The 23250-nt window shown below is 46.5% G+C and overlaps 1 protein-coding gene across 5 annotated transcripts in view; it reads left to right on the top strand.

Annotated features, from left to right (window-relative positions):
• LOC144773006 (uncharacterized) overlaps window positions 1-23250 on the top strand; it is a 2495654-nt gene that overhangs the window by 2259567 nt on the left and 212837 nt on the right. For 3 of the 5 annotated variants that reach the window (XM_078657753.1, XM_078657752.1, XM_078657749.1), the window contains exons 19-20: window positions 12340-12399; window positions 15340-15694. In XM_078657753.1, the coding sequence (XP_078513879.1) occupies window positions 12340-12358 (19 nt within the window). In that variant the 3' untranslated portion in view covers window positions 12359-12399; window positions 15340-15694. Of the gene's footprint in view, window positions 1-12339; window positions 12400-15339; window positions 15695-23250 lie in introns of those variants that run through there. The other 2 variants (XR_013599895.1, XM_078657750.1) reach the window with 1 other exon arrangement.

Here is a 23250-nt window from a genome sequence, read left to right as displayed (position 1 = left end):
ACCACACAAAAAGACTTGGATACCTTACAGAAACTTGCATCTAATGAAAAGATCATATTCACAAAAGCAGACAAAGGAGGGGCAATTGTAATTATGAATAAAACCATGTATGACAACAAAGTGATGGAACACATCAGCGATACAAACACGTACTGCAAGTTGGATCACAATCCGACACATGAATATTCTAAAACACTATGGCAAATCATTGAAAGGGCTCACGAACAAGGAACTATCACTGATAGGACAAGAAATTTCCTCAAGACTCTCAACCCTAAGAGTCCAACCTTACGGATGGTACCAAAAATACACAAAAACGCAATGGATCCACCAATGAGACCCATAGTATCAACATGCGGGAGCCTCCACGAACCAATCGGCCAACTACTGGACAAATACTTACAACCAACAGTACAAGCTATGCAGACCTATGTAAAGGATACCACTCACTTTCTGTTGAAATTACAACAAGTACATGTGGACCCACAAGAACACATTATACTCTGCACGGCAGATGTACGGAGTCTTTACACCAGCATGCCCCATAATATGGGGATCGAATCTATGGAAGCAGCACTCATGAACACTGAATTGGACCAGGACTTTCAGACCTTTTTAATGGAACTGATGTACTTTACCCTGTATCAAAGTTACTTTAAAGTCAATGATTCATGGTACCAACAACTGACCGGGATGGCAATGGGCAATTCTGCGGCACCAGCGTATGCCAATATTTTCATGCAATGGTATGAAAATCAATACATCTTGACAAAAAATGCATGGACGGACAACCTGAAAATGATCATTAGATATATAGATGATTTATTCATCATCTGGACAAACACAGAGCAAAAATTATTAACTCAACTGATTGAGTTCAGCAATACAGACCCACGAATCCAACTCACTTGGGATATGTCAAACACCTCAGTGAATTTTTTGGACGTTAAAGTCACAGTAACCCCACAGGGATGTCTTACAGATCTTTATGTCAAACCAACAGACAGAAACAACATGCTAGCATATTCAAGTTTCCACGAACCAAATCTAATAAGAAATTTACCTTTTTCACAGTTGGCCAGAGTCAAAAGAATTACCTCAGAGGAACATACTCTCAATATCAGACTCAAAGAAACTACCAAGAAATTCATCAATAGAGGGTACCCTCCATCATTAATGGAAAACACAGCAACCAGGATTGCAGAAATGGACAGAACAACATTGTTAACACCCAAAAACAAATCTTCACAAAACCGCATCGTGGCAGTTTCTAAATTCTCTACAGCAAGTAAAAAATTCAAACAAGTGATCTTGAAACACTGGTCCATACTAAATTTGGAACCTGATTTCAAACAAACGTTTAAAGATCCACCACTTTTTGCATTTACCAGAGCTAGGAACATTGGTGAACTCTTGCAAAACAGGTCTCCTGAAACCATCACATACACTGGAACCAAACCTTGCCTACATTGCGGCAACTGCAACAGCATAATACGAGGAAACACAATCAATCATCCCATGAAAGGCCATTCATTAAAACTGAAGGTAAACGCAACGTGTGATACCAGTAACTTGATTTATGGCATAAGATGCCCATGTGGCAAAATGTACATTGGGAAAACAGAACGACGAATAAAAGTACGACTAACTGAACACAAGTCTAATATAAGATTGAAAAACACCAAATCAGCATTATCAGCGCACTTTATTGAAGCAAACCACAATTTTTCTCAAATTAAGTTCATTGTACTGGAGACAGCCCAAAACACAGAAGGGAGAGATAACACCAAACACCTCCTGAAAAGAGAGAACTTTTGGATTTACAGACTGTCTCCCCAGAAACCGGCAGGTCTAAATGACAGAATTGAACTGGCATGTTACTTGTAAATATTAACTTTATGACTGTACTGTGTCCAGAATGTGCGAGTTTCACCCACCATTAGACACGATTTCACACACATTTTAACCCGTGTTCACTTTAGCTCCACTCACAGAGCACCGATATTATCATTACGACCCCATGCAGGTTCGAATCTCACCAGCATCTTGTTTATTTTATTATTTTCATCCGTTTTTCGATTTTCGTTCCTTACCATTATTTTTAACTTTTCATTATTTTTAATTCACACAATACCCCTTTCTAGCCTTGTACTCTCTTTCAAATATTTTTCCGACAGTCACACTGTTCGGAAACACCCCATAGTCTTTGTATCACGTCCATGGTCACGTGATCGGAGGTTTCTCCACATAGCAAACACCGCCGAAGTTGGCCGGTTTTCCCGCCACTGAAGATTCCATTCTGAAGGCGTATTTTCAACTTACCAGGTTAGTTTACAACAGCGGTAGGGCCGTCGGCCCCCTGTAAACATTCTCTGAGTTTAACGCTTGGTAACACGCTAACCGCGTATTTTCATAATTCCCCCACAGATATCACCGCAACTGTTAAAGGAAAGGCTTGTAAGTGAACTGCGGTTTTTTAACTCTTTCAGTTTAGCCCGTTCGTATACCTTTGCCAGTAACTTTACAACTACCCATATCAGCGTAGACCCTATGCACAAATGAAATATAACCACAAGCCACAGAATCATGCCATGATACTTGCCAGATTAGTATATGATATATACACACTAGGTCACATTTGATGTTTATGCATGACCATGTTTTTTCTTTTTTACTTTTCTAAATGATAAAACAGTATCACATTTCATTTTGTAGTGTCGATTCCCTGATGAAGGGCATGAGAGAAATGCCCGAAATGCATTGGATATCATACAATGACATTGCCTGAAATATATTGGAGTATTATCCATATGGAAAATGTTATGAAGTTTGAAAAAATGACAAAATGAAAGATAAACAAGCGCATTAAATGAACTATATATTCAACTTATTCTGAAGTGTGTCGAAGAATTTTTTCCCCCATGGGAAAGACTATCAACTGTGTGCCCTAAAGGGATGAGATTGGACACTGTCCGACCCCGCACTATCAAGGGCTACCTTTCTGCCCTTTCCGCCTTCTTGAGGCTCCCTGATCAGCCTTCTTTGTTCAAGTCCCCGATTGTTAACAGATTCTTGAAGGGCATCACTCATATGGTTCCCCCTGTTCTTTTTGTGATGCCCCAGTGGGACTTGTTTTGACTTACCTGATGTGCGCTCCCTTTGAGCCGCTCCATAACTGTCCTCTTCGCCTTCTTACTCTGAAGACTGCTTTCCTGGTTGCCATCACCTCTGCCAGGAGAGTGAGTGAGCTCCAGGCTCTTTCCTCTAAGCCTCCTTTCCTTTCTGTCCATCCGGACAAGGTTGTGTTGCGGACAAGACCCTCTTTCCTGCCCAAGGTAGTCACAGCCTTCCACATTGGGCAGTCCATCACCTTGCCCACCACCTTGTTTCCGCCTCCTCATACCTCTAAAGAGGAAGAGCGCCTCCATCCTCTTGACCCAAAACGTGCGCCCTCATTTTATCTAGACCACACACGCCAATTCCTCCATGGATGACCAACTCTTTGTTGGTTACGTGGGCGCGAAGAAGGGGCGGGCGGTGCACAAGCGGACCATCTCTTGGTGGGTCGTGTTATGCATCAAGGCCTGCTACTCTTTGGCTAAAAAGGAGCCTCCTGTTGGGCTGAGTGCCCATTCCACTTGGGCCACGGTGGCTACTACTGCCCTGGGATGGGGAGTCCCCTTGCAGGACATTTGTCAGGCAGCTACGTGGGCCTCGCTGCACACGTTTGCGAGACACTACTGCCTGGACAGCCAAGTCCGGAGAGATGGCTTTTTCGGCCATTCCGTTCTCCAGGACTTCCTGGTGTGATCATTGGTTCGCAGACCCTCCACCGGGGTAGGTATTGCTGGGGTATCTATTCTAAGGTAAGGAATCTAATACTAACCTGTTTCTTTCAGATGCACAAGTTACTTACCTTCGGTAACAATATATCTGTAAGAAACAGTAGTTAGTATTAGATTCCTTACCGCCCCACCCATCCTCCCCATTCTGCGAACCGATATCTAGGGTTAAGGTCATCCCTTTTCAGGGCCCTAGCTTCATGGCACCAGTGTTGGTTTTTATCATGGCTCTGCATTTCTGGCGCGGAAAAGCTGTGTATAAGAACTGACGTCAGCGCGCGGAGGCGGCGTCTATATACTCCGACGACATCATCATGGCGCCGACGACGGCTGTGGAGCAGTGGACGACGCCTACCGACGCGCATGTGTACTGCTACGCAAAAAAATTCCGGATCCAGTCTGACGCCTGGGGATATTCTAAGGTAAGGAATCTAATACTAACTACTGTTTCTTACAGATATATCATTACCGAAGTTAAGTAACTTGTGCAGCAAGTGCTCTAATATGTCTATTGCACTGAAACTTGATATGAATTCATAATGAACCATGCATGAGAGCGTTTTGCAAAGGCTATCTTATCTTCAGGAATGAATGCCTCCGCATGTTATTGTTAACAAATTTCTTTAAGATTTGAAATTTAATTGGCTGCTCCCACAAATCATTTACTTGCAGGTTCCCTCATACAACTCTGTAGATAATCTCTGAAAGTGCACTTCACATAACCAGTGGACAACTCTAACCAGAGCAGGTGGTCAACGAGCGCTCCCTGACAGATCTTAACTTGTAACAGTTTGACAAACGCACATTGTCTTGCAATCGTTTGCATCCCTAAGCTGGATTCAAGCCTAATTTGTGCTGCAAATGTGTTGTATGGAAGATAAAAGAGCTGCCTACTGGTGTTTAAATTGAGGTCTTCTAACAACTTTGATTCACGTCCATATGAGTATGAGGAGCGAAGCTTTAAACTGATGACTTTCAATATTAGCTGCAGAGATTGGCCCGCCAACCTCTTGTGAAGTCACACAAATGCTGCTGGGCCCCAGCTTTAGTTTTACAATGGTGGGAGCCTTTTGTCTCAATAATAACTTTCAAGTATTTATACTCTTGCTCTTGACTTAGTTTGCGTTTATTTATGTACCAAGGACCAGATCGCTCGGGCCTTTTACTGAACGTGAGCACTTTCAGTTTTTTTAAGATTAATTTCAAGCTTGTTTGAGGCTGTCATTCACTACTCTTTCCAATGTACTACCCTATTTCTCACACTATACCTTTCTCAATATATATCCTCTAACTCCACTCTCTTACTCATCCCAAACCCAATACAACTACGATCCCCAAAATAACCCTTTCTAGATTCTTCCCTCCACTACCCCTCCTTGCATCATGCCATACCTCTTTTACTATTCAGATCTCCCAAAGAAGCCTTTCTAAACTCTTCCCTCTGACACTTTCCCCTCTACCTCTCCTTTACTCATCCAAACCCCCTCCTACTGCTATAAAGCCCCCCCCAAAAAAAATCTAGACTCTTCACTCTTCTATTCCACCACTATTATTTTTCAACTCAAATAACAGGGTAACGTGTCCTGTCCAATGCTGAAATTAATGTTGTATTTCCCTATACTAATTCCCATCTAATCCTGATTGGACTCCGGACTAGGGTGCTACCCGCTGAAAAGCGCTTCAACACCTCTTTAGGAGTAGCAAGCACTATATGAATGCAAACCCTTCACTCTTCTATCCCTCCTCTAACCTTTTTCTTTTTTTTGTGAAAACTTTTTATTGATTTTATAACACAAACAACTTGCAAGGAGTGAAGAAAAAGAGACATCAGTATACACAACGTTGCAGTACATGGTGTTGGAGCGGGAAGGACAATCCAATGAGCGTTCGTTCTATCGAGAAAGAGTCTCACAGGGGGGGGGGGCAGAAGAAACAAATTGCAACCAGTATACAATAGTATGTGGAGGAACCCTCGGGTTACGGGGACGTAGGTGCAACATCTGGGTCAGGAAGAGGAGGGGCACAAATATCGCCACGGTAAGTGTTCCACTGAGTCCATATCTTCCCCCATTTTCGGGGGGTACCTCGAGAAATATATACAGTTTTTTCTCTGAACATGCACCAGTCCATGTTTTGTTTCCATTTCCGAATCCCGGGCGGGCCCTGAGCGCCCCACAGTTGCGCAATGTCTCTTTTGGCAATCATATTGCCCAAGGTCACCCACCGAAGCTGCGACACGGAGTAATCATTCGGTTCCCATACGTTCAGCAGGCATCTCCTAGCTTCCGGCATCGATTGCACCCCCGTAACCTCACTCATCACCTCGTGCACACGGGTCCAGAATCGCACTATCTCAGGGCACTCCCAGATGATATGTAAAAAGGTGCCCAGGAGACCGCATCCACGCCGACACAAACCATCCACAGAAAAGCCCATGTGTACCAAACGGGGACCAGTGACATACACTCTATGCAGGATTTTAAGTTGCACAAATCTAAGGCGCGCCTGGATGGCCACCTCTTTAGGGGAGGAGATCGCCGCCTGCCAGTCCTCATCGCCCAGCTCCAGCCCATCACCAGTCCAGACCTCTCTAAGGCGAAACAGGAGATCAGACCTGGAGTTGATGAATTTTTTATAAATAAGCGAAATCGTACTATCAGGAACATGTCCGTCCAGTACCCTGTCCTCAAGCGGGGACGACTCCGGAATCTCCACACCCGAAGGGAAGACCGAGAGCACCGCGTGGCGGACCTGCGCATAGCGAAAAAATTCGCGATCGCTCAAAGCGTACTCGGTTTTCAATTCCTCAAACGTCTTCATTCTCCCCTTAGTCCAAACATCATCAATCCTGCTGATACCAATCAAGTCCCACCTATCAAACCCCCGGGACTGCCAAAGTGAGCCAAGTCTATCAGACGCGTACAGGGGGGTGGCACGAGTCAATTTATCAGTCCACCCTAGCGCCATGGAAGCATGTCGCCACACCTGGACGGCCGTCCTAGTGGGGCCCGTCACGTTGCGAGGGGTGAGTTTCGAGTAGAGGGCTCTATTGTAGTCGCCCCCCGGTAACAACCATTTGTCCATCTCGAAGGCCGGATTCGGCAAAGGGCCATACATGCAATGATTTATTGCCCCCAATTGAGACGCCCAATAATACCGACGGATATCAGGCAAAGCAATTCCACCGTCGTACCACGGGAGCGACAATTTAGCAATGGCGATCCGGGGCCTACCCCCCCACACCAGTTGTCTCTGTAAACTCTCAACCTCACGGAAGTATGTAGCCGGGACAACGTCAAGTGTGTTTTGCAATGCGTAGAGGAAGCGGGGCAGTGACATCATCTTAAACAATGCCGCTCTACCCAGGGGAGAGAGAGGAAGTTTCCCCCAGGCGACCACATCTGCCCGAAGGCGCTGAAGAGGGGGCAGTAAATTACGGTCAAACCGCAGTGCAGGGCTCAGCGTGATAAAAATGCCTAGATATTTAAATCCATCTTTCACAATCGCGATAGGACAACCACTTGGCAGAAGGGGGGCGGCACCCGACAGGACGTATACACAGGACTTCGACCAGTTGATGACAAGACCCGAGTTTTTGCGGAAGGACGTTAAGACATCAAACAGCACAATGAGGGATTTACGGGGTGATGTAAGATAAAGCAGAATATCATCAGCGTAGAGAGAAACACGGTCCTCAAACTCCGAATTCCATCTAATGCCCTTCAGGGACGGTTCCCACCTCAACCAGGCCGCCAGCTGTTCCAAGGCGAGAGCAAACAACAAGGGGGACAGGGGACAGCCCTGTCGCGTCCCTCTGCTCAGTGCAAAGGGCGCAGAGACCCGACCATTGACCACCACCTGAGCCATGGGACCGGCGTAAAGCAGTTTGACCCACCGAACGAACTCCGAACCGAAACCAAACTTAGCAAGAACCGCCCACAAATACGGCCATTCTATTGTATCAAACGCCATCGTAGCGTCTAAGGACGCCAAGATGGCGGGCTCACGCAGCGTCTCGGCCCGTGCCAGGACGCCATGCAACCGTCGGAGGTTAAGCGCCGTGTTACGATGCGGTATAAAGCCGGATTGATCAGGGTGAACCAGGTCCCCAATAATGGTCGCCAAACGTGTCGCCAGCAGCCTGGCCATGATTTTAGGTTCCGCATTAATCAACGAAATGGGTCGAAAAGAGGCACAGCGATCCCGAGGTTTACCATCCTTGTGGATGACAACTATAGTGGCCAGTCTCTGGTCTGGCGGGAGAAAACCCACCTCCAAAGACTCAAGAACATAGAGCGCAGATGAGGAGCTAGCGAATCCGGGCACAATTTATATAGCTCAATGGGGAGCCCATTAGGGCCCGAGGCCTTGCCGGATCGGACCGAACGGACAGCAGCGGCAATCTCGTCCACAGTAGGCGGAGCATCCAGAGCATCTCTATCAATGTCAGACAATCGGGGAAGTGCAATATCACGCAATAGCAGGCGGGAGTCCTGCTCTGATCGATCAGACACCTGGGAGTACACCTCGCGGAAATAATCGGCAAAACATGCAACAATATCAACAGGGTCTGTACAACACTCTCCATTCTCCGCAACAATCACAGGGACGACACGACTTGCATTCTCCCTCTTATCCAACCAAGCAAGCAGTTTCCCAGCCTTATCACCCACATCATACAGGCGTCCCTGCTGTTCCCTTCCCATTTCCTTAGCAGCTTCAGTGACCAGAGCTCTGTATACATGTTGTTTCAACTCCAGTAGATGTAACCCCTCAGCGGTAACCCCAGATTCCAAGCACTCCTCCAGGGCCGTGACCTCCCCCTCAAGTCGAATCATCTCAGCACGGTTGGCCAACTTCACGCTACCAATCAATGAGAGGGCCTGGCCACGCATGACCGTCTTGTAAGCTTCCCAAAGTAAACTAGGGGAGGAAACAGAGCCCACATTTTCCTCAAAATAACAATCGTGTGCTTTAACCAGCTCATCCCTGACCCTGGGGTCCTTCAAATACCAGGGGTTGATCGGAGCCACTCGGCCCGCCGAACCCTGCCGTGCATCAACCACCAGCCAAAGCGGAGAATGGTCCGAGATACCCCGTGCCAGATGTTTAACTTCCCGTATGAGGGATGCATGGGCCGAGGGCAGTAATACGTGATCCAACCTCGAGAGACTACCATGAGCACCAGAATGATAGGTATATTGCAACTGTCCCGGGTGAAGCAACCGCCAGCAATCAGTGAGCCCCAGCGTCTCCAGGAAGTCACTCAACCAAGTCTGGGCCTTCGGCAGTTCCCTGGGAGGGTGACGATCACGCATCCCCGAGATCACCGCATTAAAGTCACCCCCAACCAAAAGCAGACCCTCGGGGAGACCCAGGATAAGTCCACTCAGATCAGCAAATGTGGTGGCCTGGAGGCCCGGGGGCACGTACACAGAAATCAGAATAAGAACCTTCCCCTCCCAGCGCCCCACAATGGCGGCGTATCGTCCCTTATCATCCAGTATGACATCATCAATGGCCAAGGGGAGGGAGGTCCGAACCAGAATGCCCGCCCCCCTAGAGCCCAAAGTGAAACCCAAGTGCGCCACAAGGCGATAACCACGCCTATTCAAAGCGTAGCACTTGTTGCCGAGCAAATGAGTCTCCTGCAGTAAGACAACATCTGGAGTCAAACATTTCAGCAATTGCAACACCACCCTCCTCTTAATCCCATCCCCCAACCCGTTCACGTTCCAACACAATAACCGAAGTCCCCTACCCCCATCCCCGTGTTCAGCCCCTCCCCCGCCCCACACCCAGAGCAACTGCAAAAAACAGGAGTGCGCCTTTCCTTCGCCTTGCAAGTAACAATAAAATTCAAACAAACAACCCAGTTTCCCCAACAAAGTCAAAACAACTATACCCCCCACCCCGCACCCCTGCTGAAGACCAAAGAGCCCCATAAACTTGCAGTGTGCCTGTCGCCCAACCACCCAACTAATCTACGAAAAGAAAACCCAGGAGGAGAAAGGACCCGTTCACCCCCCACCCACCCCCAAAAGGACTATTACTTGCAAACATTAAGAACACAGCATAGCACAGTTCAAAGCCAACGGGCAGGGTACGGGGTCAAAGTCAACAGCTACTCCTGCTCCGTCGGGCCACCTTCCGCCCGATCCGACTTGCCAGAGTCCTCAAAAGGTTCATGATCCGTAGGCAGCGTGTCAAGCCAGTCACTCACGACCCCAGGATGGTCAAAGAAAAAAGTACGATCCCTATGTACCACCCGCAAACGGGCCGGAAAGAGCATGGCATACTTCATAGACCGTTCCCGGAGTCTCTTCTTGACCCCTTGAAACCCCAGCCTCTGTTTCTGGACCTGTTGTGTAAAGTCCGGATAGAAGCTGACAGTAGAGTTCTCAAAGGCAATGGGACCAGACTGCCGCGAAGCCTGCAGGATAGCGTCTCTGTCCCGGAAATGAAAGATCCTCGCAATGATGGGTCGAGGGTTAGCACCCGATTTAGGTGTGCCGCAGGGGATCCTATGTGCACGTTCGACAGCGAAAAACTTGCTGAGACCCTTGGGCGCCAAGTGATTCAGCACCAGGTCTTCCACCAATAGGTCCGTCGAGGCAGCAGTCGATGATTCCGGGACCCCAATCAGGCGGATGTTATTGCGCCTGGCACGGCTTTCATAGTCCTCTAGGCGCCCAGAGTAATAATCATTGGCTTTCCTCAGATTCCCGACTTCAGCCTGTAAGTCAGAGACGTCAGTGACCAGGCTAGAGGTCTTAAGATCCAGGGATTTGACCTTTTCGTTTGTCTTCGCCAAGTCCGCCCTGATCAGATTGACATCAATCGACACCGTATCCAGTTTGAGAGTCAAGGCCTCATATTGTTGCCCCAATGAGGCCTTCATACCGGTGATGGCGCCCATGAGATCTCGCAGCGAGGGCTCGTCCTCAATCGATGAGTCCTCCGGCATTGTCGTCGAGGGTTTAGCTGCTGCTCCCGGCGATCCCTTAGCTAGAGTGTACCGGTCCATAATGTTCGTTTGCAGAGCACTCCCTCGAACGCCCGGTTTAGGCCCGCGCTTCCCACCCTCAGGCTTGGTGGCCATCTTGGATCCTGGACCCGTACGGGTCGCCTGTTGACGGGTAAAAATGGTGACTGCGGTGGCAAATGTAGGACCAAAAGGGCAAAGGTGGTGCCGGTCTCAGATCTGGAAGCCGCTACAGAGCGGCAGTAGGAGCGGAGAGACCAAGGGTGTAGGAGCGTCCGGCCGTCCACGGAGCCGACAAAGTCAGGTTGAGCTCCGGACCGGAATCGAAACCGAAAGCGGTCGCCAGCCCACGCAAGTCTGCCAGTCCGTTGTTGTTCACTTACTGGACGGCAAGCGAGACAAGATAGCGCGGGGCGTCACCATGGAGCAGGCCAGAAAACTGCGACAGTCTGTAGCTCTGGACCCCGAAGTCCAAAAAAGTTCGCTGAAACAAATAAATGAGCAGTAGAACTGTGCCAATAAACACCCGTCGTCCGAACCAGGATAAAGTACAGGATAGTCGATGGAGGTGGCGAGGGTCCGGGAGCCCTGTGCTCACGCGACCATCTTGGGTGCGCGCGAAGCTCCTCTCATCCCCTCTAGCCTTTTTCATTGCAAATAACAATCTCACTTGCCCACTGCTCAAATTAATTACATATTTTCCTATACTAATTCCTTACTAATCCTGATTAGGTTCCGGAGTAGCGTGCTACCTGCTGTAAAGCACTTCAACACCTTATCAGGCATAGCAAGTGCTATATAAATGCAAACCCTTCCCTCTTCTTTCCCTCCACTATCATTTCAAATCCAAATACCAGACTAATTCATCCACCACTCAAATTAATTTAATATTTCACTATACTAATTCACCACTAATCCTTTTTTGGGTTCCGGAGTAGCGAGCTGCTAGCCAAAAAAGCGCTTCAAGTCCTCATCAGTGGTAGTAACTCCTATATAAATGCAATTGCAATTACAATTTTACAATTACATAGACTTTGAATATTACTAGGTGGATTTCAAGTGAACTTCTCCGGGGGAACCTGAGCAGATGTCGGACGATTTAAGTTGGTTGTGTTTTGGATTTTCTTCTTATTTTTTTGTCATAAAGCTCGCACATGGTTTTTGATTCTTTGCATTAAAAAAAGGCATAGCCCGCAGTTGACAATCTTTATATGCCTTACTAATTATTGGTTGTATTTTGTACTGTCCTTTTTGCAAATTAAATGCATTATGGTAAATGTAGTTTGTTAAAAAGCTGTTAAAAAAAGGGAGCTGCATATTGTCTCTAATAAAATCAAGAATCTATTTCAAGACTGACTAAATAATCTGCAGCTTTATGTCATGATTGCGTTGCACACTAGATGGTTCTTAGTTTAAACTGGGTTAAAGCATGTGTTGCAATATATCCACGTTGTTATAGTGGTAATTTACTGAAATAATTATATGAATTAAAACGGTACTTTTTTTTTTCAGGAGACTCCTCTGCTGCTAAGATCAATGCCCTAAAAGGGTGGAGAGGTCCTCACCAAAGAGGTAAGAAGGGACATGTCCTCCCTATTAATTATATCCAAAAACAACTAAGTATCCCTCTGGAACCAGGGTGCTTCCTTCCAGAGAAAAAGAAGAAAGGGGGGGATTATTTTTTGAGATGACACTGTACTTTCTTACTAGTTTCTACACCATTCTTTTGCCAACCCACTGTTGTAGGTGGGAAGGGAAAGAGACCCCTTTCTTATTATAGCCCTCACTCTCTAATAGCGACATGCTTCGTCATCGGGCTCACCCCAGCTCCTAAAGGTCGGGGTAGGCTCAACCATATTCCATGTCAACCATATTTCTCGACAAACTATATTCGTTCGACGATCTCAAAGACACAAGACTGGTTGCCACCACAACCTAAAGGCTTTTATACTTGTGGTTCGTGCATAATGTGTGCATTTGGCATGAACAAAACTAAAACCTTTAAGTATAATAGCAATAGACAATTTTGGATCAACGAATTCATAAATTGTAACAGCGTAGGGGTGGTTTATGCTATTATATGCAATTGCACAAAAGTATATATTGGAAGTACTAAGAGAGCCCTAAAAACCAGGATTCAAGAACATAGGCGGGCTATCCTAAATAGCGATGTAAAATCCCCATTATTTGTACACATGGATAAGGAACATAGTTCAAATTTTAAATTTCATGGGATTCAGAAGATAACACAACATGTCAGAGGTGGGGATTGGGAGCTACAAATTCGCCAGACAGAGGCACGATGGATTATTAAATGTCGAACTATGAAACATGGTCTTAATACAGATTCAGAATTACATCATTTTCTGTGATAATACATGATTGTAATATGCAGTATATAGGTCCATGTTATTCAACTGGATATTTGATAAGGATTCTGCTTTATGCCTGAATAGTCCATAGTAATTATTTGAGTCCCTCTGTCAACACTGGCGTAAGCTCAAAAATAAAAATTTAAAACATTTTGTTTTTCCAAAGAATTATAACTAAGTTTTTGTACCCGTGTAATCCTAACCTTACGTAAACATGTAACTGTTATTCTATTAAGGTATAAAACAGTATTGATGATTGATATTTTGAAATGTAAGATTATCATGCAGAACATCACTGTACACACATCGGGATAAACACCAGGTAACCTGCTTTTAGTTAAAGATTCTAACAGGATTCATTGTTTCTTGGGACCCGCTTTAACCCGGACCTATAACGTTAGGTCACGAAATTCTTTTTGATTTAGTACGACGTAACCCATGAATACTGGGGAAACACTATATGTATCTGTTTGTGAGTCATGGTTAGATTCGATGAATGGTTGTCGCTGTTTACTTCGTGAGAATGAGTAAGAAAAGTTCGTATGGGTACAGGAGTAGGGCCTATCAGCTCAGGGCTTACATATGGAAACAGCGAATACGGTCGCTGTTTACGAATATGTGGTTTGTAATATCGAGACGGTCTTGTCTACTGACCGTAAACGAAAGTACGTAGGCTTAGGACCGGATGTGATTGGTTATGCGGACCTCAATGAGAACTGTGCTTAGAGGCATTGACGGAAGCGGATATCCTAGGAACCCAACCGGATATGTTATGGATGTCGGACCGGAGTGGAAACAGATCCGAGCACACAGGTGCAATCTATTAAACTTTGCCCGGGAAATTTTTTTTGCGCACTGTGATTGGCCACGTAGCTACATATATTGTACGGAAACCAAGATGAGATCTCTATCGGGATTTATCGCACCCGGGAGACGGAAGGGATACGAGGCTCCTATTTTTTACGGTGAGTTATTCATAATTGAAGCACGGATTTTCTTGGACTGTGTGAAGTCTAAGCAGACTAATAGGGTGGCGCTTCTTGTTTTTTCTTTCTTATAGCCTATGATTCTCACAAGAAAAATGATGATATCAGAAATAGGCATTTGGATGTCAGGAGTTTTTTAGATATTTGGGTGAGTCACTTTGCCTTCATACATAGAAGGTTCAATTAAGGCATTTGCCTAGGTATAATACGAATAAGTAAGCAGTTTTCACAGTGTGTGTTGTTTAAATTATATTAGGAGATTTAACTGAAGAAGTACATTTGATGAATGGAAAAGTTGAACGGAGGGACAGAATTTGGAGTGGATAAAATCGGCTCACTGACTCGAAGGTACATTGTTGTGGGGAATGAATTTAGAAATTGGCGATGATCCATTTGCACCCTAGAAGCTGTTATGTAATAGAATAACTTAATTGAGAATACGCAGTTGTTTAATACACCCAGCATTTTCCTCAATTTAATCAACTGTCATAGTACTGGCAGGAATCATAGAAACAACTGTCAGGGTTTATACTCGAATCTTTATGTATGTTTGTGAATAGATTAACGAACATTGGAGTAAATATGGTTTACATATATTTAGCACTTTTTTCGTGAAACATGTTGTGTTAGGTGCTAGGAGCGAGGAACATGGCACACATCTTTTTGTTTTGATTTATTTATTTGGATTAAAATACTAAGTGATGAAATTACACTTTTAGACTATGAAGATATATGATTGAATTGGGGAGTCTCCTACACCTAAAGCGTAGAATATTTGGCAGAAACTGGAAGCTTTGCGTCAATAATAATTTGAGGTGAGCTCCCCTATTGGGTTACTGGTTTACAATATCTTACATGGCAGTATTAATGCCATTTCAGTTGAACTTCGAACAGGTTACCTAGGATTATCCCGGTTTGTTTAAATTATGCAAAAAAAAATTTAAAATGTATAGTCAGGTTTTGTATATAAAATCCCGTCAAATCCCATAGGTTTATAAGTGAATACTGTAACACTTTCATATTGGCATCATTACCGTACAGGCACCAGATGGTACAGTGTTGAAATAACAAATGTATAAATTCTATTTTTTTTTTTTTTTTCACATAAAGAAATGTGTCACTTATACATATGCTTTTTATGTTTATATTCACAGCCCTGATGACGTCCTATCTTCAGGACGAAACGCGTCGGCTGTTGGAAGTCTAAAGAGAAATATACCAAGAATTATGAATTGTTTTTTGTTTCTCTGATTAATTGGTGTTCGATAATTATTGATTTTTCTGTGATTAATTGTGAATAAATATTAGCACTGCCTTATCCCAAAAGAATTTTGTACTCCCAGCTTATTCTTTAAGTATTAGGTCAGTTTAGGGTTGACGGTGCCCCAGTGGCTGGTAGGAGTGCAGCAAAAAAAATATATTTTGACAACACTATCCCTCAAAGTGCACCCAGGTGTACCCTACGTCGTCCGTGTCTTTTGTAAACATATTTCAGGGAGCACTTATAAAGATTTTGTGTATGGGGGCTTAAGCTTTAAAGAAACTGTCTCACCCACTCCTAAAGTATCCTTTATTAGTGGAGTGGGAGGGAAGGTTAAAAAATACTATTGTAGGGCTAGAGGATGTAATGGTCCTATGACCCTAAGCTAGACACCAACATGTTTTAGCCCTTTCTATTGGCCTAAAGACAGTCCTGGGATTTGGTCAGGGTGGAATGCGTCACACATTCGTCAAAGGTCCATCCCAGTTAGAGACCCAGGACAAGCAGGACAAGCAGGACAAACGGGGGAGCAGAGCACACAGTAGGTCTCAAACAGGGATGGACCTCCCCCTCATGTCCCCAATGGGAGCTGATGGCCTGTTAATGTAGGGTAATTCCTATTAGAAAACAGCAGCAAGTGTTAGACTTGTTCCAAAAAATCCTGCAATGCAACACCTGTAAATTGCATGCCCACTTTGCACTCGCGTCCTTGAGGAAAGTGACTTAATTGCACCCCGCCCTTACGAAAGCCCAGGACGATCTTTGCCCAAAAGAAAAGGCTGAAACATGTTGATATCTAGCTTAGGGTCATAGGACCATTACATCCTCTAGCCCTACTATAGTATTTTTTAACCTTCCCTCCCACTCCAATAATAAAGGATACTTTAGGAATGGTTGAGGAATTGTATCTTTAAACGTTGCGCCCCCATACACAAAATCTTCATAAGTGCTCCCTGAAATGTGGTTGAACCCGCCCGAACTTTAGGAGTTGGGATGATCCCGCTAATGAAGCATGTCACTATTTGAGTGTATGCGGGTTATAATAAGAGAATGTTCTCTTTCCCTTCCCACCGAACAGTGGGACGGCAAAAGACCGGAGTAGAAACTCCTAGTATTCTTTCATCTTTTTCTCTGGAAGGAACTACCCTGGTTCCAGAAGTGATACTAGTTTTTGAAAAAAATCTTTAATATTCTTTTTTTTCCTTGTTAGGTCAGGCCTTTGAGACAGTTTTAGATGTCTCAACCGACTATTGTTTTTCAAGAAAATATATACATAACTATGCATACAAAGATGAGCTTTCAACCAGCCCTCATCATCTATTGGCCTGTTGTATCACACGATTTGTCATTTCCTTCACTTTGAATGACTGCAATTTGCTTGTGCACAATATAATATTCACATTTGCTTTACAAGCAGTTCCCTTTCTTTTTTTCTGTTTTCAAAAGGCCCTCTGATTTCTTTGATTCTCCATATTTTTTATTTTGTTTTATTATCCTCAATCGACTCTCCCAACTTCTCTCTAATATTCCTGGCAGTCCCGGCAGCTCCTTTTCCACTCTCCGCCTCTCCTCCTCTACTGGCTCTTATTGGTCCCAGTACCTTCTCTGCCCCACTTTTCTCCTCCCTTGGATCACGGCAATAACAGCAGATGTTCTGCATTCTTTCCTTGTTACAACCTTAAAGTACACAACTCACGCCTTTGTAAATCCACCTGAAGCGTGCACTGGAAATCTATGTTTCATTTCTCTTTTTTAAATGGTTTATATGATATTTCATTAGCTGGTTTACGCATCAGATGGTTAATATTCTTCAGCTTTGCCTGCCTTCCTTTTTCTGCAGTGTGAGCATCTTGGCATCTTGACAGGAGCAGCTGCTTTAGTTTGTGTAAATTGGCAATATTTGGGCTTTTTATATTGCAAAATATTGCTTACAGGTAATCTGCATTATCTAAAACCACAGTCCTCCCATTCCTTACTCCACATGGAGGCGTGCCTCCTCAGACACACCGGTTAGTAAGTGTTTCTACAATGCTTATTGTAGAACACCTGCCACCCCTATAACAGCCCTCCCCTATCAAGTCACGTTAAGGAATGAGGAGCAAGGGTGGAAGGATGCGTTCTGGATATTACCTAAGTATATTTTTCATCATCCTAAAACCCATCCTTTCTGTTCCAATCTTTACTGTTTGAGGAAATACACAGGCATATGCCATTCCTCAATGTTGAACCAAATTGACAATACAAGTGAAAACAAATGATTAATATTTTGTAAAGAAGATCACTATTCCTTCATAACAGACTTCCATACTGCCAAACCAAAATTCATGGTCTCACCAAGGCTCAACTTGTAAAGTCTTACAAATGACTGCTCTGCAAATTTCCATTATGAAGACCTCATTCATCTCTTCACATGATGCTGCAATCCTCCAGGTAGATCTTCAATTCATCCGATTCAGAAGTTGTAAGTGCATGATATCACAAGCCTTAGTAGTCACTTGCTTAACCCATCTACTAATAGTAGGAGTAGATGGCCTTTTCCCTTTGTTAGCTCGACCTAAGCCTACCAAAAGAAAGTCAGACATCTGTATTTACTTTGTTTTGTCTAGGTATACAAGCTTCCAAACAAAATGAAATGTGATCCTCCGAGGAAAACACTGGAAGGAATACTTCCTTATACCTATGAAATTGTGAGTGTATCTTTGGAGAAAACTTCGATCCAGTTTTAAGACTACCTTATCTTAAACAATCTGATAGAGGAATAGGAGGCCAGATGAGCCCCCAACTCTCCCAATTGTCTTGATGACATATTTGTCAGCAAGGAAACAAGCTTAACCATGAATAGGGGCTGATTCTAAGGGTTCAAAAGAAGGTTTCTCAAGCACTTCCAAAATTGCTGGCAGATCTCTTGGAAGGAACTTCTGAGGACACCTAGGGTCTTTGATCCTGAACCCCCTAATCAACCTCTTAACCAAAAGTAGTATTTTAGACAAATCCAGGAAAGACCCTGCCACCCCTCTAATAACTGCCCATTGTGAGGATAAAGTTGATGGCGACAAGCCGTTATCAACCTCTTCTTGTAGGAACTGGAGGACTCCAATATAGTCTACCAATGTAGGTCACAAGTACTTCCATACTATGACCTCTTCTTTATATCTCACAAATGACAATCAAATATCGGATGATTGTAAGAAACAGATCTTCTACCATTTCTTCATCCAACCATGGCTTTTCATGAAGGGGAGGCGTGGCCAGCAGCCGTACATGGCGGCCACGAGTTGAGTTGAGCGAGCCCCGGACCCGAGCTTTCATTATCCTGCCATAATATGCCAAATGGTACGAACTAAGCACCGACGGCTGCGGTGCTAGACGGAGTGACCGAGCCTGCATGTTTGGAGCTGCTCCCGAGTGACGGAGGCGCCGCGGTGAGCAAATACCGGCGCGGCCCTGTTGCTGCGGAAGTGGCCGGGTAGAGACTCGCATCGCTGCCTCGGCACTGCTGCCTGCTGTGGCTGCGTGCGGGGGTGATGGCGGCAGATGCGGAGCCCGGTAGAAAGACCTGGGGTGATCGAATCCGCAAACCGGACAGCGACGAGATCGCTGGTGCGCCTGCGGTGATGTGGGATTCTGCAGCCGAGATCAGGCGAGCCCGGTGATGTAACTGGGCCTATTTTCTCCTGACAGCGGCACCCCCCTGGAAAGAGGAGCGCTCCCCAGGAGAAGCAGACGAGCGCTCGACTATTATTAACGGGGGTGCGTGTGGTAGACTGGCCCCGGCTGCTGTGTGGCGGTGTCCTCCTTAATTACCAGTCCAGTCTTGGGGATGGAGGCGGCCATTTGCATTCGACCGGCAGGTCTTTTTGGGCCTAGGTATTTTTCCTAAGGACTCTCCTGCTGGGCCCGAGTGAACAGACTTGATCGGACGGCGGCCCGCATGTGAGCGTGATCATGTGGCCTGGGACAGAATGGTGATCTGAAGTACAACTACGCCGCTACTGGAGTTGGGGTGAGATAACTAAGGGTGCCGCCACCACAACGACACGCGTGCCCTGGACCGCTGATACGGCGAAGACCAGTCCTGTTTGGGTTTGTAGAAGTGGGTTTTGGTGTCTGTTGAGAACCCTCTGCTAATACTGGACACTTCCTGGGTGGTTTGCTGTGGAGCTGAGGTCACCGCGGGTGCCCTGTCGCGGCTACTGCGAGGTGGCTAGCGCAGGTGTGTGGTGCTTGGGACGTTGGTGCCTCTCTCCCTGTGCAGCGCCTGGGCTGATACATCTACCCTCTGTGCATTATGGGCAAAACAGGACGCACTAAGCCGAAACTGGTGGAACAGCGGGGGTCGGATGTGACGCAGGAGGATCCAGGGGGCATGGATGAGGCGATGAGCTCTGGTTACATACCCCCGACCAGAGAACCAAATACAGAAGATAAACTTGACCTGATCTTAAAAGAGGTACGTGATACGAGGAAGGCCCTGGAGCTCCAGATAGGATCTCTGTCCACAGGCTTGAACCTGCTCAGAGCGGACCATGCTAAGACGGCGGAGACGGTCAAGGAGCAGGGATCGGCGCTGGCCGAACTGCTGCCTAAGCAAGAACAGACGGAAGCAGATGTAAAGCAGTTGCAAACCCAGGTGGCCACACTAATGGATAGAGTGGAAGATGCAGAGGAGAAGACACGCCGGAACAACATTCGAGTCATAGGCCTGCCGGAGAAAAGCGAGGAGCCGGATGCGGTGGGTTACATGGAACAGTGGTTTAAGGGCAATGTCTCCACGGAGGGTCTTTCTGCTCAATACTGCATAGAAAGGGCCACATAGAATTCCGACTGGACGACCCAAACCGGGTGCTTCCCCGAGACCCATCATAGTTACATTTTTGAACTTCCGTGATCGAGATGTCTTACTACAAAAGGCCAGACAGGCGCGCCACTCAACTTTGAAAACACTAGGGTTTCACTATTCCCCGACTACACGATGCTGGTACAAAAGCGGAGGGCCTCCTTCATGGCGGTGAAACGTAGGCTTAGTACCTACTAAGGTACTAAGCACCTTCAGTATGCATTGCTGTTCCCTGCCCGCCTAAAGATAATTCATGAGCAAAAATCCTACTTCTTTGAAAGTCCTGGAGATGTTGAGGACTGGTTGGAGGTGATGGAACTTACTAATGCGGAAGAAAGGGAATTGCTCGCAGAGGAGAGGCGACGGTCAGGCGTGGCCTCATCGAATGGACGCAGGGGTCGCAGGCTGCGGAAACCTACGGAACGTGTGCAGGTCACATCACAGCAGATGAAGCAGACCAAACAACAGGCAGTATTGACTACAGCAACCTTCACGAATGCGCCTAGATCAGTTCACAAATCCTCTACGGAAGAGCACGACTCTCATGCCTCGGACTCTGAAGGCAGTGTGGCTTTGTTTCCCTCAGCAACACCGCAGCTGATTGCAACCCTTTTTTGTATGATAGACTCACACAAGTATTGTAACCTTTCCATGATATTATTGCGCTGCGAAAAGGCAAGGCCTCCGATCTGGCACTATAGTTCTTTTTAATTGGCATGACTAAATAGAGCTCTGGCACAGGAGTAGCTCGCTATGACTGAAGCTGACCAGGTGCTAGCATGTGTTCGGCGCAGGCACACACCCCCAGATGGCCAAAGCGCTTTGCACCGTTTCTTTTTACTTTCTTGTTGTAGCTTTATTTGGTTTCTTCCTTGAAGGCACATGTTAGTATGTCAGATTGTTTTTGGGGAGTTTTGGTCCGATGCTTTTTTCTGGTGGGACCGTGTATTGGGGGGGTGGGTTGAGGTACGGTCATAAATTGTCCGCTATTGTTGTTTTAATGATCGAGAGAACTGTACTGCTATACTGTTGCACTGTGTGTTTACTGACCACATGCATACACCGGGGAAGTATAAAGTACTAACATGGAATATAAGGGGTATGGGCATGATCAATCAATCAATCAAAGCATTTATAAAGCGCACTACTCACCCGTGAGAGTCTCAAGGCGCTGGTTGGGGGGGGTGCTACTGCTCGAAGAGCCAGGTCTTGAGGTGCTTCCTGAAGCTGAGATGGTCACGTTCAGTCGTAGGTGAGTGGGCAGGGAGTTCCAGGTCTTCGCTGCCAGGTAGGAGAATGATCTTCCTACGGAGGTGGTTCTGCGTATTCATGGGACGATGGCGAGGGTGAGGCTGGTGGAGCGGAGCTGGTGGGTGGGGGTGTATAACGAGAGTCGGCTGTTGAGGTAGTCAGGGCCCATGTTGTGGAGCGCTTTGTGTGCGTGGGTTAGCATTCTGAACGTGATCCTTTTGTTGACGGGGAGCCAGCGAAGGTTTCTCAGGTGGGTAGTTATGTGGTTGTGGCGAGGGATATCGAGGATGAGTCGTGCGGCGGTGTTTTGTATGCACTGGAGTCTCGTCTAAAGTTTGGCGGTGGTTCCTGCATATAGGGCGTTCCCGTAGTCCAGTCAGCTGATGACTGGGGCCTGGGGGACTGTTCTTCTGGTTTCTGTGGGGATCCACCGGAAGATCTTTCGAAGCATTCTCAGGGTGTTGAAGCATGAGGCTGAGACGGTGTTGACTTGTTTGGTCATCGTGAGGGAGGAGTCCAGGATAAAGCCCAGGTTGCATGCGTGGTCCGTGGGCGTTGGTACGGTTCCCAGCGCCGATGGCCACCAGGAGTTGTCCCAGGCAGATGGGGATTGTCCGAGGATGAGGACTTCTGTTTTGTCTGAGTTGAGCTTGAGACGGCTGTGCTTCATCCAGTCTGCTACTTCTTTCATCCCTTCCTGGAAGTTGGTTCTGGCGGTGGCTGGGTCCTTGGTGAGGGATAGTATCAGCTGGGTGTCGTTGGCGTAGGAGATGATGTTGACGTTGTGTTTTTGTGCGATGGTGGCGAGGGGGCTCAGGTAGATATTGAAGAGTGTTGGGCTGAGTGAGGATCCTTGAGGAACGCCGCAGATGATCTCGGTGGCCACGGAGCGGAAGGGGGGGAGGCGGACTCTCTGGGTTCTTCCGGAGAGGAACGAGATGATCCATTCCAGGGCCTTTCCTTGGATTCCGGTGTTGCTTAGGCAGTGTATTAGAGTTCGGTGGCATACGGTGTCGAAGGCTGCTGAGAGGTCCAGGAGGATGAGGGCAGCTTCCCCGTTGTCTATCAGGGTTCTGATGTCGTCTGTGGCTGCGATGAGGGCAGTCTCGGTGCTGTGGTTGGCTCGGAATCCATACTGGGTGGGGTCTAGCGAGTTGTTGGCCTCGAGGAATGCTGTCAGCTGTTTGTTGACGGTCTTCTCAATGACTTTAGCCGGGAAGGGGAGGAACGAGATGGGTCTGAAATTCTAGAGGTCCTTGGGGTCAGCTGAGGGTTTCTTCAGGAGGGCGTTGATCTCTGCATGTTTCCAGCTTTCAGGGAAGGTCACCGACGTGAAGGAGCTGTTTATGACATTACGCAGGTGGGGTGCGATGGTGGTGCTGGCTTTGTTGAAGATGTGGTGGGGGCATGGGTTGGACGGGGAGCCGGAGTGGATGGTGCTCATGATGTGGGTGGTGTCTTCAGTGCTGATGGTGGTCCAGGAGTCGATGGTGTTGCCGGGGGTCGTTGGTTTGCTGTCCTGGAGTGGAGTTTGGGGTCCGAAGCTGTCGTGTATGTCTGCAATTTTGCGGTGGAAGAACGTGGCAAGGGAGTTGCAGAGGTCTTGCGAAGGGGTGATGTCGTTGTTGCTGGCGTTGGGGTTGGAGAGCTCTTTGACGATGCTGAAGAGTTCCTTGCTGTTGTGGCTGTTGTTGTCCAGTCGCTCTTTGAACGATA

This window comes from Lissotriton helveticus, chromosome 8 (genome assembly GCF_964261635.1).
Source record: "Lissotriton helveticus chromosome 8, aLisHel1.1, whole genome shotgun sequence".
Taxonomy (NCBI): domain Eukaryota; kingdom Metazoa; phylum Chordata; class Amphibia; order Caudata; family Salamandridae; genus Lissotriton; species Lissotriton helveticus.
The sequence above is the reverse complement of the archived record's forward strand: the minus strand, read 5'-3'. Positions and strand labels throughout refer to the sequence as shown.